Raw genomic sequence first — 15,820 nt, 5'->3', positions numbered from 1 at the left:
AAAGATATGCTGATTAGCTAGAGCTAATCTAATCAACAATATCTTTTATTACATCAGGCAGCAACATAGGAACTGCTTTAAGAGTTTTTTCTTTTTTGTTTTTTTTATTGACAGGCATACACTATGACTTCTGCAAAGACTCGACTCAGTAGGTCTCCAAGTGCACTGCCATATGTTTACAGATAAAATTACATTTAAGGAACATTGCACAACCACTATATTTCCACATACAGTATTTAAAGTGAATATCACGTACACTGGACTTTGTTTAGGTGAACATGTGTGTGTGGGTGTGTGTGTGTGTGGGCATGTGCATGCATGTGTGTGTGTGTGTGAGTGTGTAGGTGTGTGTATGCTCATCAGATGACGTTTGTTTGCAGTCCCCCCCTATATCATCCTGTCCAGATGCGAGTTCCGAGTTACAGACAACTCGCATTCAGAGAAGACTGTCACTTCTTGGATCTGTACATTCAACACAGCAGCAGGTAATACTCTTCACACTGCAGCAGCCCTCGCAGCTTCTCTTCTGTTGCTACTTTTGAACAGATTTCACTAAAACATCGGTTTTATAAAGTATTTAGGTATTTGATTTTTGCGTTCTGCAGTTTTATCAACTTGTTTATCATCTTCTAAGGTTAAAATGAGAAATACAGAAAAGAATATTCATTCATCAAAAGGAGAGCTCAATTTTAATTTTTTTTCTTTTTGCATTTTGTTTCAGAGATGAATGCAAAATATGCCTTGGCACTGATCCTCGCTCTGCAGGGTAAGCAACATACCAATGCAAACAGAATATTTGCAGTGTCTGAATTTGATTTTTAACTAAAGCTAGACTACATTTTGGCTGTAAAAAAAAAAGAAGACAATATTGCACAAAATACAAAGAGCCATTTGAGGCAATGGGATTTAAATGTAAATGCTTTTCATTTTTTCCTTGAGCAAATGATAAAAAACTTTTTTTTTATTGTATTCATGTGTTGCCATAATTTAAAACATGACATGCACGATAAAGACTGATTTTTAAATGACACTGAGCTGCTGAGTTGCCTTGATAATTCTTCTAATGGTTTTGCATTGAGAGCTCTTACAAGTTAATATCTCGTGATGATCTTTTGACTTACCCTAATCTGCTTTCTTTATAAGATTGGTTCTAACATGATAATCTTACCATTCTTATTTCTTTCCAGTCTCCATGAGCCTCTGTGAAGTTCCTGCACCTTCACAGGAACTTGTTGACAAGTATGATTCGATGAAATCTGTGTTCTACAAGAGGCTGCTGAATGCTTACAGCAAGCTGCAGCAAGCCGTTGGTCCTTTAGTGGAGGGCCTTAGTGAAAACGATCGTGCACAGTCTGCCAGGAACTTCATTGAGGAACTGCAGACCAAGCCCGAGTTCCAAGCCTTCGTCAAGGTTGCCCAGTGAGTATTCACAGAGACCCAGATGTCTCACTATCACTTTGAGAGAACACTTTTCTCAACTACCAGTGTGAAGAAATATATCCATCCACTTCAACTACAAATTTGCTGTGAAATGGGCCATTACAAATATCTATATTCCAATTGCACAATTTCCATTGAATATACAAGAAAAAAAAACATAAAGCTTCTCTGGACACTTAGCTAGGTGATGAATCTTTTTACTAAGGAGATTTCTTTGAATAATCTGTCTTACCTGTTTTGTGCAGTGGCGTGGGTGAGGAGGCAGGCCCCGTGGTGGACAAGGCCCGTACATCCCTGCTGGGTTTGTACGAACACTACATGCGCCCCCATGTTGGCAACGAACTGAGCAGCGCCATCGACCACATCAAGAGCTACCTGGACGTATACATGCCTGCTGAGTAAAGAAGACCAACTGGAGTAAATCACCTGTTAGCAACCAGTGTTAGATGATAGCTCATAGAAACTACACCAGTTTAGGTTGAGAAGAGAAATGCACAATGCAAATACAATCCTTTGCCTCTTTTCAAATCAATGTCTTTGCCAAATCATGCAGAGTTAAGAGCAGGGAAACACCACCTATGCAAACTGTGCATGTACAGTATTTTGTGTTTGATACACTAACCAAAGTCTGTGTGTGATTGTGTATGTATATGTGTGAATGTGTTCAATAAAATGAACTGGAAACTATTTGAACTATTGATCTACTTGTGCTTCTTCATCAACGGACTGAAGGTTTACTTCCACATTTAACATCATGAAGCTTAATGTGTGTGGCACAAGGCATCCTAACATATTATTTTATGACAAATGTTGTCCAAGGCTCCACTAATCCCCTTTATATAATTATACTCTATACTTTATATAATTATACTCATAAATTTTAATTAAGTTGCAGTAACTTCACAGCTCAATTTGTTGCCACATAAATGAATTGAATTACAGTTCAAATGAATGAGCTGTAATTTAAAAGGAATGCTTTACACAGTAAGAAATGACAAAAGCTATTAAATTAGAGAACACAGACACTAACGATTAGACATGAAGTTGTCTTCAAGTTGTCTTGAAGTATATATTTTCATCTTTACTCTGAAGAAAACTTTTGTAACTCAGACTCAGTCTGTGTATTTCCTGTCCCCAAGACATTAACGTGTCTCACTGACCAAAGAAAGAAAAAATATGAATTTGTCCTCCAAAAGTATCATTTACTTGAAATGAATTTTCCGAGGACAACTTAACTTCTCAGTGTTGTTACAGTAATTTCAATGAAACACAGTTCACTGAAGCATTTCTTCTATTTATTGTGAATAGATGTTTTCAGTTGACCGGCTCTGAGATCATTTTGAATGATGGCATGTTGTGCAAGAGCAGCAGGATGTGCAATTATTATTATTTTATTTCTGCCTCATTTCATACAGTCTGGTAATTGTAAGTTTTTTAGCATTTCGATTAAACATAAAAACATCCCTACTGTGTAATAACAGTGTTCAAGGCATGATAGAATATTGTGTCATTGTTGCTGTAAGCACTGACAGTTTCATTACACCATTTAATGATTGCCTTCAGCCACAGTGATAACTGAACAAAGAGTCATCGCACCACTGGATCAGCTGGATTTAATCAAAACCGCAAGCTCTCTGACTGTTTGAATCCTTCTGCTGCCCACAGCTGTCCTCAGACTGACCTGAGTTCTTGGGTCACAAGCAACATAACATGTGAGGCTGGATCACATGATTGGCTAGGATGTTTACTCAGGACTCTTAGGAAGATGTTGCAGATGTTGCTGACTTCTAAAAAAAAACACATCATATCAAAACTTGTTGTACACTTGTTTACACTTGTCTACATTGTTGCCTTTTGTTATCATGCACAATGAATAATGCAAGTAGCTGGGAACTTCATAAACATCTGTTAAATAGACCAAAAATATGTTTGTTGTATATACAAATATTTTCAACGATAAAGTTTAAAAAATCCTGTGCTAAAACAGTTGTTTCTCCATTTCTGATTTAGACCACACTGATAAGTAGAAGTAGTTCAGGGATATTTTACAGGAATTGTGGAAGAAGCCCCCCCCCATTTTTTTTAACAGCAGCACAATAAATCTAATCAAGCTGGCCTAAATATTTCATAACCTGAATCAGCTTAGACAACGTGTTCAACACACTCTAGACTTAGGACCATCTTAATAGGACTTGGGACTATTCTGATATGGCATTAATGCACCATCTCTGTTATGCAAGTTGCAAGTAACTCTTTATGGAGGTTGTGAACCTGGCAAGGTGTATGACTGTGCTGCCTTAATGAACTACTAACTAAATCAGTGGAAAATAATTGATTGCAGTGTATTCAGACTTAACGTAGAATTAGTGGGAAGCCCCTCTGCTTACAAAATCAAACCAGATTAAATTTCAAATGGGCTACTGATCACATTTAAAGCCTCTTTTGATGTTTCACTCACCATCCTAATATTTACATAGATAGATACAGCATCTGTTTCATCAAGACACAATGTGACAAACACACACTGGACAACAGTGTGAGTTTATCTCCCACAGAGTGCACTTTGGCTCTGGGAGCGACAAGTCAACACATTTACGCTCCTATATAAATGGGTTGTGCAAGTAATACCTCTTACTCGGTTTTCTTCATCACAGTCATTTCAGCAGAGGAATACAGTGAGTACTGACACGTTTACTTCATTTACTGAATGGGACAGAGTGTAGGAGTCTGCAAATGCATGAATGTAGTGCTAGTTATAAGACAAATTCAAAGAGAATTAACATTTTCTGACTAAAGTTGTATGTTAAACAGAACTGAAAGTAAGAAAATGCTTTGTTTTTATGTTAGAACAGTAGAAAGATCAGAACAGATGCCTCATACATAGAAAATATCAACAGAAAATTGTCAAGTACACATGAGTGGGGAAACCTATGACAATATCTCACCCTAGTGGATAAAAAGAGGTGAGCTTTAAATGTCTCTTCATTCTTTCCCTTCACAGATACGAGTGACACTATGAATAAGCTGCTGATTATTACTGTGCTTGTTGCACTCCTTGCTTTCAGTAAGTGTGTGTCTCAGATGATAAAACTGAATTCAGAATAGAATAAATCAGTGATGAAAAATATGTGATACCCCTTGACCTGTCTGATCTGCTTTGGTTTTTTTTAATCTTTTATTTGTTTTTTTTTTTTCAGGTGCTGAAAGCTTCCGTGTGCCGAGGCAAGCTGAAGAGGAGGAAGGGACTCTGACCAAGATCACAAGTAAAGTCAAGTCTTTGTATGACAGTACTGTCGACACTGCCAATGGGTACCTGGAAAGCATCAGGGGCCTGAAGCTGGAGGAGAAGGCAAAGTAAGACATTTTAATACGGATTCATTAACAAAGAACAACAAAGTGTGAATTTATATTTAACCTTGTCTCTTTCTGTGTTGCTCGCAGGAATCTTTACAGTGATACTACCACAGTGTTAAGCACCTACGCTGGCATAGTGCAGGACCAGATGTACCACATCTTTTATGCCCAGCAGTAAACAAAACCTGATTTCCAGCGACCTCAAAGACCTTTTCTGATAGCGTAAAAACTTTAAAGCTTCACACAAAAGTGTCATTTGACATTCTGAACTTTGTCACCTCATCCAAGCACCAAAACCTCAAACAGCATCTTCAGAAATAATGTAGCCTGACAGCCTGCACAGAGGAAACTGGACAGAACAACTTCACAATCCCAATAAAAGAAGCAGAAAGCATCGTCTCATGAACCAATGAATTTGTCCATGGGCCACGAAAAAATTAAAATAATGTAATAATATATCACCATCTACTGGTGTTTTTGTTCCCTCACAGTCTTAACTGTCATTCCACCTCTAAATAAACTTATTAAATATTTGTGTCTTATCTTGAAATAAAATATTTATACAAAAAATGGTGTGTGTGGTTGATAAATTAGACTTTATTTTAGTGTTTGATATGGTAAGTTGTGCATATTTGTCCTGTCTGTTTGTGTAAGACTTGTGTTTCCTTTTATCTTACTGATGCAAAGGATGACGTGTTTATGTCTGTATGAATCTGCAATGAGGTACCAGACTTTTATCAGCCGAGGCAGCACCAGAATAGAGGCCTCTGTTGCAATTAATAATGGATGAAAAGAAACAACATGTAAAATGCGAGCGCTGCAGAGAAACCGACAGAGATGAATAAACAACAAAGACTGTGAAGTTTGTTTTGTGGGTTCTGACAAGCAGTGATGCAAGAGTGTTGTGATTTTTAATTAATGCATAAATCCACAACATGTGGCCTCTTCTGAAGCTACAACCAGCACAAAAAACAAGACAAATTTGCTTTCAAGTATCATCATGTGTAGTTGTTACAAAACATGTACACTGTACGAGAGAGCCACAGGACAAACTACACATTTGTGTGTAATTTACGGACTATGGGAATACTTCTATAAAAATATTACTATTGCTAATACTGTGACCAATTCTATGCCTACTTCTGCTCATGCATAAAAAAAATTTACAGATAGTGTAACTCTCTATTTCTCTCTGTAACTCTCTAGCTCTATTGGCCCTCGTGTCTGTTCAAACTGGATTAATCTGAGAAGAATCGCACTTTGTATTTGCTATCAGCTGTTTTCTCTCAACTGCCGACTGTGATCAGATCTGGCTGTGACACTAAACTGATTTAATCTGTTAGCATCTGCAATTGCAGAAAAAAAAAAATCGTGTCTCTCATATTACCCTGTGAGAGAGAGGAAATGTGACTGAAACTGTCCTGACTTTTTACAAATGTGGTTTTATTAATTGGATTCCAATCTCAGCTGATTTGATTGTTTATTTAGAGCTGTCCACCCATCAGAGTTCTGCATTTTAATGCTCTTGCATGGGCATGAATGTATGTGTTGTGAACTGAAGCCAACAATTGCTTTAATCAACATTATATTACTAGAACCGAGAAATTTAAAATCTAGTTTGGCTCACAGTGACCTGTCTTTGTCATGTTTCCTTAAGAGATAATTATGAAAAACAAGAAACATTCACTCGGTTTTGTTACAGTTGTCATCACTATGTGAAGACATTTCTCCTGGGACAGATAATATGGATGGCAGACTTTGTAAAATTGCCGTTAGGTATTTCTCTCCTCCCATATGTGATATATTGAACAGATGTTTCTTAAATTTGATGTCATCAGTCATTATTTGCTGGTTGCAATACTCCAAGGTGCTTTACACCATAGCCCTTCTCTCTTATTAGAAGTTATCAGTCTAGCGGAAGACAAATAGTATATCTACAATGGCTACTTCTCTGATTGCAGGTCCACTGCTCTTTTATCATTTTATACATGATTTGCCCCTTGTTTTAAAGAAATCTTCTATCGTTATATATGCAGATGACTCAACCCTTTACATGAACCAATGTATTTGCAGCAGAATTACAAACTGTATGATTTTAACCATCTCTGACTCCTAAAGTTTTGAAGTCGTTTGGGGTCAAATTGTCCTTTTAATCAAAAGTGTCCTCAAAGCATGCCACCATGTAAACAGTTAACTAGTTAACCTGTTGTTCCTTGGCCTGAGTACCACAATTAGTTTTTTAATCTATGAATCTTGTTACAAAAACTGAGCTTGTGAAGTGCTAACCATTTTTGGAAGGGTACCTCTACCTGAATTTATTTATCAAATGACAAAAAATAAAAAATATTTGAATGATCTTTTTAGAGACACAAAGAGGAAGAAAATAATATAGGAATAATATTTTGCTTTCCCAAGAGGGCATTCAGAGTTGTGCAATCGGTGGGTGATATTTTAAGACAAGCCTTTAAAGATTGCATCATGGTAAACTATTAACTTTATAACAGCAGTGGGCTTATCTTTTTTAATACAATTTCTCTTACTGGTACAAAAGCTTTGTGCATTTATTTATGACACCATTGTTCATTGTAGTGTTCTATAAGAGCCCACTGAGTCTAAAGAAGCTGTGCACATCAGATTTTTGTTTATCTTCAACAAGGTAAACTTAACCAAAACACAAAAACTGCAAACTGTTATGTCTCAAAAAATCTTTCATACACCATAAATGAGGGCCTTTGTTATGATCCGGAAAGGAACAAAAAGTTACAGGAAACAAGGTGTGACACTCTAATTGAACTTGAGAGTGCTGAAAATTTCTCTGATAAGCTTGTCACAAAGGTTACAGATGAACTGGAAATGAAGCGGATAGTGATAAAGCAGTCGTTTCCTCCCTCTAAAACGTTTGCAGGTATTAAGGGGCAAGACTGACCAAGCAGTCATCACACATTATTGGAGCTAAAGAAAAACACTACAGAAACAACAGATCGACAGAATGAATGTTCTCCTTCTGATAGTTGCTTTGGGGCTTGCAGGTAGATATTTACTATGTTGTGCCTAAAATAAACAAAATTAATGTTAGAATAGCCTTTTAGTTTCTGTTTGTTCTCATTGTTATTTTACAGGAGCGTCTCCCCTGGAGGACTACAAGGTGTGCCAGCCTCACTCCAGACCCTGGCAAGTCTATCTGCATGGTGGAGGAGTATCCTGCAGTGGAGCTCTCATTAATGAATGGTGGATAGTAACCTCTTTTGAGTGTGCACACACGTAGGCACTCATGACAATGAAAAATGACTGCTGATGTTGAATGAATCTTTGGTCATGTCTTGTTCTACAGAGATTTTTATTCATGAGTGTCACAGTTTTGAGAGTCCTTCAAAACAAAGCATTAAATGTAAAAAGTAGCTTTTGTTTTGGGTAAGCAGGGTTTCCATCCTAATGGCAGTGCTTCAATTTAATGAACATCCCATTTCCACAAAATATCAGCAGTTAAATCATATTTGGGCTTGGTAAACCCTGGCTGATGTGCTTAATATATTCTGCTTTGATAAAAATTCAGCCATGTATTATTTAAATCTTCAGTTCAATTGCTGCAGCATTTTTCGGCATGACCTTCAGCCTTCAGCTCCCCCAGTGTCTCGCACAATTTTCCTGAAGAGATAAAAAGCAGAATGTTTTGTATTTTTTTGTTTCCCTCTCAAATGTGTTTCCTGAAGCACTGCATAGTCTGTAATACATTTTAATGAATTATGTTAGGAAAATAAACCATTATAATCTGTCTTGTGTCAGCAGACAAGAAATTCAGTAAGTCATGGGATATGTCTTTGTACTTAGATCTGTAATTACTGTGTGGTTCTTAGGTAGTCATTATAAGAAAGACTTTTTACCAGTGAACCACTGCAAATCCCATTTAGATTCCCACTTAGAAAACAACATTCATTAACCTGCTGTTCATGTCTGAACAGTCACAGGCCTGTTTCTGCCTGAGGCCTGAAATGTCGGCCTGAGCTTGAGAAATTAGAGCCTCTATTCCCCCCTATTTGCAGAACGCACGTCACCCTTGGAGAACATGATGTTACTGTGGAGGAGGGCACCGAACAGCACATTTATGTTGCTGACGTGATCCGCCACAGCCCCTACCGCTCACCCCTCCACAGCCTCACGATGATCCGTCTGGCCGAGCCAGCAAGCTTCAACCAATACGTCCAGCCAATCCCTCTGCCCAGTCGCTGCCCACAGCCTGGAGAGACCTGCTATGTCAGCGGCTGGGGCTCCACTATCCCAAATCAATGTAAGTGAATTTAAAGGTGCAACTGTGACTTTTACACCTCATTAACTTGTAACCACATTAGCATTTAATATGATTCCAGGATAAAGTAGTATTCCCAAATCCAGTCCTCAAATATTCCCTGTCTGACAAGGTTTGAAATCCGGCTTTCCTATGAGTGGCAGCTAAAGGCCCCTGGAGTTTCTACTGTAGATAAACCCATCTCATCAAAATAGCTTGTGTGTAATATTAAAGCAACAGTTTGACATTTTGGGAAAATACACTCATTTGTTTTCTTGCAGAGAGTTAGATGAGAGGTACTGATTAAATAAACAAAATGTGTTTTAGTAGTGAATTCTAGGAGTGTTGGCTGATGGATTTTTTCTACCTTTGGGCAGAGTCCAGTGGTTTCCTCCTGTTTCCAGTCTTTATGTTATGCTGCCTTCATCTTGTATCTGCTGAAATGTTCATCAGTATTCCGGTCACTGCAGCCCTAACAAGGCATGAACATTCTATTTTAACTATGACTAAAAATGGCTTTCTTTAATCAGAGCAGTTTCTAATTGCCTGTCAAAATGCCCAGTCAGTGATCAAGACTAATTAAAAGAGGAAGACCTTGAAAATAGTATTTACTCAAGGTTTAGACCTTATGCTCCAGTGCAAGTAGTGGCAATGCATAAAAATGGTAATTCATCCATAGACGTGCTGAAGGAAGGAAGCTTTTGTCAAACAATGAGTGGCACGTTGGTGAATGATGGTACTGAATATGTCACAAGGACAAAACTGCACTCACGTCATAAATTCAAATGAGATACGTATAAGATCTGAAGCACTTAGTTTGAAATAATCAGAGCAATAACCCACCTTCATCCTCTATGAAACAGATGAGCCTCCTCAAAGTCTGAAGTGTATAACTGTGCCTGTTGTGGATGACCAGACTTGTATGAACACATTCCCTGAGTTCCTGTTCTGGAGCCCGGGCATGGTCTGCGCTGGTCAAGCAAACACAGATAATTGCATGGTGAGTATGGACACATCCCAAAGAAACTACAGATCTATATTTTTTGTCTCTGTTGTGCAGGCTTAATCTGCATGTGTTTCTTTTTCCTCATCTTTCCACCCTGCCTCCTATTGTATCATAACATTTTCACTTCATTTTAACTCATTGCTATTTCCATAAACAACCACAACAGAGTTTTTAATTCTCTCCACTCTCTCCAGAATAATGGTGGCAGTGTGATGGTGTGTGATGGCCAGCTGCAGGGTGTGCAGTGGTTTGGAAATGGCTGCAGAAACCCAGCTGACCCCACTGTCTACACCAAGCTGTGCAAGTACAATGACTGGATCAACAATGTTATGGACCGTTATGCACCGATTCTGCCAACTGAAACCACCCCAGGGAAATGAGGGAGCAGAGACACATATTTATTCCCAGATAAAATGTAAACATTATTATAAACATTACTCATAACCACTTTGCAGGCTAGGTTTAGTGCTTGAACCCATAGTTCAGAGGTTGCCCTTTCAGTCAATTCAGCAAGACACAGTATTGCGCTTAATGAAAGTTATACTCTAGATAAGAGTAGCTGACATAAATCCTATGCTCAGCTAAAATAAACTAAAAATGTGATACAACACTTCATGTTTTATTCACGGATTTTGCAGACTCCTTTACTCTGTGATTCTTCCTTTATCCTCATTTACCTCCACAATACATGTCCACAGCTGCCTAATAGCTGCTGCTAATTAGTTCAGATTTTTTCACACTAGATCATAACTACACACATGCTGCTGTGTGTGTGACACTGACAGTGAATTAAACATGACAGGAAACATTTGTTTGTTCTACACCAAAATCTTGTGACTGTCAGTTCATTGAGGACCATATTCAAACTGGTTCTTAAAGCTGCCCCAATCAATAGAATAGATCAAATGATTACCAGTAACGGGATCATCCATTTACTTGTGATCCTGAGTGATCATGAGGATCCCCAGAGAATGATCATGCAATTCTGATGTAACTGTCAGCTCAATGGAGCGTTTTAGTGTTTTTCAATTCACTACTGTTACTGTTTTGGTTTCACGATCCACAGTTTTAATGTTTTGATATGCTCTGTGCAAGCTGCTGTTTTCAGCAAAAAGCCCTGATAAACCCACAGCAAACTACTTGGCCAGCACCAAACAGAGAACAAAGTTGGCAACTGTGAACAAAGAGGAGCATTTAGTAGCAAAAGAGCCAGATATTTCCCCCAGAGCTAAGAGAGAGTGACTATTGGACTTGTATTTGTCAGGTGGCCAGGAGCATGACTCAAAATTAATGCTGATGTTGCTCCATTTGTTGGATTTGTGAGTAAGAAACTGTTTGCTAACAAGTTTTCTATGTAAATTTTATACTGTAAAATTACAGTCAGTGTCCACGCGTGTGTTCACAGCTTGTTCTGCTGCCCCAAAAAGGCCAAATTTAAAATGAGTCAAGCTAGATAATAATGTCAGTAACCAAGCTTTCTTATTTTAAAAAGGATGGTTGGTATTTTGCAAATAATAGAAAGATTATTTTGGAATGAAACATTTAATTTCTGTTCATAACAGTTTCTTATTAAATTCATAACAGTGAAATCAAATTAAGTCAAACACAATGAACCTTTGTAATGAGGTATGCCTGGGAATTCTGCACTATCCAAATACTGCCATGACAAAAGATGAGCAGCAATAATGCGTAACACCACTAGATGGGGGTAAAGCCCAATTAAAAAGGAACACTGAGCCAAAGTCCTGAAGAGAGAAGAGAGACACACACACAGAGACAACCTTTGCTCATTGCAGAGTGGACAGGTGACATGAATCTGACATTCTTTTCAAGGTTTTGTGTGAACTCTGATCTGAGCTCTGACATGATCAATAGGTCTACAAAAATATGTTCTAGTAGTAAACACATGGATCTAGCGTAATATTACAGACACACTGAGCACAAAGGAACTGGGGAACACATGGGTGAGTTAGATAGACACACACACACACACACACACACACACACACACACAAAGCACAGACTTTGCATGCAGACACAAAATCAAATCCACACATGTGCACACACAAACACACTTACATGCAAAGTGACTGACAGCTGTGTCCATAATCACCCAGGCAGCTGAACATAGGGGCCACTCTGCCATCTGTTCTCAGCATTTCTCTCCCATTCCTCACCCCCTCTCCCTCTCTTCTCTCACCTCAGCAGGAGACAGAAGGCAAACTGAGGGGCTGACTTTGGTAACTGGGATGCCATTTTAGAAAGCAGTGTGATATTAATTGGCATGGTTTTATTGGAGCCACTGTTAGTGTTTGTTTATTTCTTTCAGTTTGGATGGCCATTGTTTATAATTCTGGGTTATTTGACTGAAACCAATTTAATGTAACAGTTACTGTGTCTGTGATTGTTAGCTTTTGTAATAGATATAATAAATATTTCATTTACTCCTTCAGTAAGATACCCAATACAGCAAGCCTGAAATATGTCTTTTTTTGTCTCTTTGTATACTGAATCCCAAATGATCTGAAGTTTGTCATGGCTTGTAGTATGTGGTCAACCTCTCTCTGAGGAGGGCATGGTCCCTGGTTCACCTGTGTGCATAGTGGTGCTAGAGGAAAATTCAGGAGATCCTCAAACTCAGTAGGTTTCATCGTCCAAGGACTGTGAACATCTGTACAAAATTTCATGACAATCCATCCAGCGGTTATTGAGATAGTTCAGTCTGGACCAAAAATGTCAACTGCCCGACCAACATTGCCATTCCACAACCATGCTGCTACCTATCGGCCAATGTCATAAATACTTTGAAAAGGGTAGGTAAACTGAGCCTCACAGATTTAAAAGGGTTGATCTACTACACCATAACACAACATAAAAAGTCTAGAAACACAGATTGCATTCAAAATGGCACCTTGTTTTTGGTCTGCTGAGGTCAGATGCACCCTCCTAAGCTCCCACTCAGAATTGAACGGACCAACACAATCAGAAGTCGTAAAGATAAGATGACCTTGGTGGCGAGAGGTATTTGTTTGCCCTGAAATAAAGTCTAGACACTCTGTCTGACTCCAACCAAGCTGCCCTCATCTCCCCTGTTTCTGTTTCCATTTCTGTTGTTTCTACCCTTCAGACAAACATGCACACATATTATGGATATCTCTGACTCATAGATTGTGGAATCCCTCTCTCAACCCAGATAGCCATAATATACTTGTATTTATTAATGGTCAGCCATTGCTCTTTTCCTTCTTATGCCTCACTCCCTCTTTTTGAGATACTGTAAATTATTTACCAATTTCTAAATGTCCTCCCTTCCTCCTTTTGTCTCTTTTGGCTTTCATAACTCAGGCATAAATCCCCAGCCCAAAATGTCATCCACAATTGCCCAAACACCATGCCATAAACTGATTAATGAGGGAATTAAAATGAACGATGATCCATAGGGAGAAATCTTTTTCCTGCAGTGTGACAGTGCTTATCAGTGGTTGGTACAATATCTGTAGAGTAAATGCAAGGCATCTCCTTACCTCCTTCCATCTCCCTCCATCGCTCAGATTCTCCCGAAAACTGTCACCATCACTCAACAGCGGCTTACATTCCCAGCATTCCCCCTGTGGCACCTGGCTCACGAGAGAGGAAAAGTGATGAACACGCACTCAAACGCACATTTGCAAACAGAGAAAGTGCACGCCGCACACACGCTCTCACACTACATCCCTCCATCATACACTTTTTCTTCCTAATAACTGACAGGCCTTTTCACAAAGATGTAAATGAACATGGGAAGCTGACTTACATTAGCAGAGGTCTGGGCATGTGTGTGCTAATGGCTTATTGAGAATAGCACAGGCCAAGTCAATCATGCTGGATCTCTCCCCATCGTTCCATTGAGACCTGTGGCTCATCAGGGGAGATAATTAGTCTGAAGAGCTTTAATGATACTAGCCTAATAGCTACAAAAGCACACTGAGAGGCAGCAGTGTGTGTGTTTGTGCATGTATGTGTTGGACATGGTGTGTGTAAAGGTGTGGGATGTGTCTGAATAAGTGATTAAAATCATGTTTTGTTAATACATGAGTTTAGGAGACAGAGAGTTTATATGCATGGTGGTAAAGTGGAAGCTGATGGGATAATGAATATTATGGCTATCTGAGTCCAACCTACACACACATGCACGCACCATCCCTCACTTTGTTCCACTTTGCTTTTCTCCCACTCCCTCCATCATTGTTAACATTATAGTGGAGCACTGAGTTCGCTCATGCCTGCTGCACAATCCAGCCCTAACACACAAAACCTTTGAGGCTGTGTGTGTGTGTGTGTGTTTGAGAGACAGAAAGAGATAGACGTGGGGGTGGCATTATGAATTCATATTGAAAATTCCTGTGAATTTAAATGAGCATGTGCACTTTGGTGGACAAGCAATGGTATAAAGTGTATTGCCATGCCATACCTGTACACATACAGGAGGTGGACACAACAATGGGGACACTGCTCATGCTATAGCTTCACTATTGAACACAATAACATATATTTGTGAATGTGTTTTTTTTCTCAAAAATCATACATATTTTGATTGTAGGTCTGCATTTTCACAGATCTTTTTCTATAAAGTAAAATCCAGTGCAACAGAACCCAAAACATAGCAAATACAAACAAATTCACACGAATTTCTTGTTAACATTCACCATATTATTATGAGTATTAAGAGTATACAAGCCAACAACACAGACAAACACTAATGAGAACAAAAACACAACAATGCACAGAGAGCCACTGTAGTCCCTCTATGATTTGTCTGGTAGGGAGTAAGAGTTAGCATTATTATTTGTATTAATTTGTTCCTGAAAAGAAGTCAAGGAGGACCAGCCTTTCCAAAAATAATCAAAATTATCCCCTGGCGAAAACTGGTTTATTCCATGATGGAGGGTGAGAAGAAAATTTATAAAAAAAATTCACATACTGTATTTTGTGCAAGTCATGCCCTAGCAGTGAAGGCCTTTTGCAGCATAACTCCTCTCTACTTCAGACTCAGAGGGGACAGAGAGAACAAAGTAAGCAATAAGCAGCCTTGTTGCCATGTTTGTGTGTGACGTGACTGCAATTACACACATACAGTAATGGAACAGCATCGACTGATCTCAAAATGTTGTTCAGGATGTATCAAACCTGGAAGGAGGAGCTCACACACGTGTACTCTGATAATGCATTAGTATTGATGCCATTGTTGAGAAAGATCAAACAAACACACACACACATGCACACTCAAGCACAGGCACACATGCATTTTCAGTAATGGTTTTCTCAAAAAGGGGGCACAACTACAAAGAGGTAAACCCCACAGGGAATCCATTTGCCTTCCTTTACAATCATCACACACTTCTCTAAAAACACCATGGACTGGTTCCGTTGCTATGGATACACATTGCCTCATCCCTCCCTCTCACTCTGTCATTTTTCCAATATATCTTTCTTTTTCTAGAAGGCCTGTAATCCCTAAGGATTGGTTAAAACTCCTGTTACATACCAGAACATGTTGTTTCCTGTGAGTAAGCGTGTGTGTGAGAAAATGAGTGCGTGTCTGTGAAGAATGCAGTTAGAAAGCTTTACTTGGGGGCACACTACTTCAGGGAGGCAGAAAAATGACATGCTATGATCCTACACGGACAGATACACGGTGCGTAATGCTGTTAAGAGCTGCCCACCGCAGTGAACAGGCAATATGGAACGTACATGTTAAC

At 38.9% G+C, this 15,820-nt stretch overlaps 3 protein-coding genes across 3 annotated transcripts; all 3 read left to right on the top strand.

Moving 5' to 3' along the window:
• The first annotated feature begins 371 nt into the window (after positions 1-371).
• On the top strand, positions 372-2,127 carry apoa2 (apolipoprotein A-II). The gene is made up of 4 exons (XM_041043414.1): positions 372-485; positions 722-766; positions 1,188-1,419; positions 1,686-2,127. The coding sequence occupies exons 2-4, from the start codon at positions 724-726 to the stop codon at positions 1,840-1,842; spliced, it is 432 nt and encodes a 143-aa protein (XP_040899348.1). The 5' UTR covers positions 372-485; positions 722-723; the 3' UTR covers positions 1,843-2,127.
• A 1,891-nt stretch (positions 2,128-4,018) lies between these two features.
• Positions 4,019-6,151, top strand: apoc2 (apolipoprotein C-II). The gene is made up of 4 exons (XM_041044745.1): positions 4,019-4,115; positions 4,442-4,504; positions 4,638-4,794; positions 4,882-6,151. Exons 1-4 carry the CDS (start codon positions 4,049-4,051, stop codon positions 4,970-4,972), a joined length of 378 nt encoding a protein of 125 aa, XP_040900679.1. The 5' UTR covers positions 4,019-4,048; the 3' UTR covers positions 4,973-6,151.
• A 1,632-nt stretch (positions 6,152-7,783) lies between these two features.
• Positions 7,784-10,462, top strand: LOC121185551 (trypsinogen-like protein 3). Its single transcript, XM_041043771.1, has 5 exons — positions 7,784-7,823; positions 7,914-8,055; positions 8,835-9,079; positions 9,940-10,076; positions 10,277-10,462. The coding sequence occupies exons 1-5, from the start codon at positions 7,784-7,786 to the stop codon at positions 10,460-10,462; spliced, it is 750 nt and encodes a 249-aa protein (XP_040899705.1).
• The last annotated feature ends 5,358 nt before the right edge of the window (positions 10,463-15,820 follow it).

The sequence above is a fragment of the Toxotes jaculatrix genome, chromosome 8 (genome assembly GCF_017976425.1).
Source record: "Toxotes jaculatrix isolate fToxJac2 chromosome 8, fToxJac2.pri, whole genome shotgun sequence".
In the NCBI taxonomy this organism is placed as follows: domain Eukaryota; kingdom Metazoa; phylum Chordata; class Actinopteri; family Toxotidae; genus Toxotes; species Toxotes jaculatrix.
The sequence above is the reverse complement of the archived record's forward strand: the minus strand, read 5'-3'. Positions and strand labels throughout refer to the sequence as shown.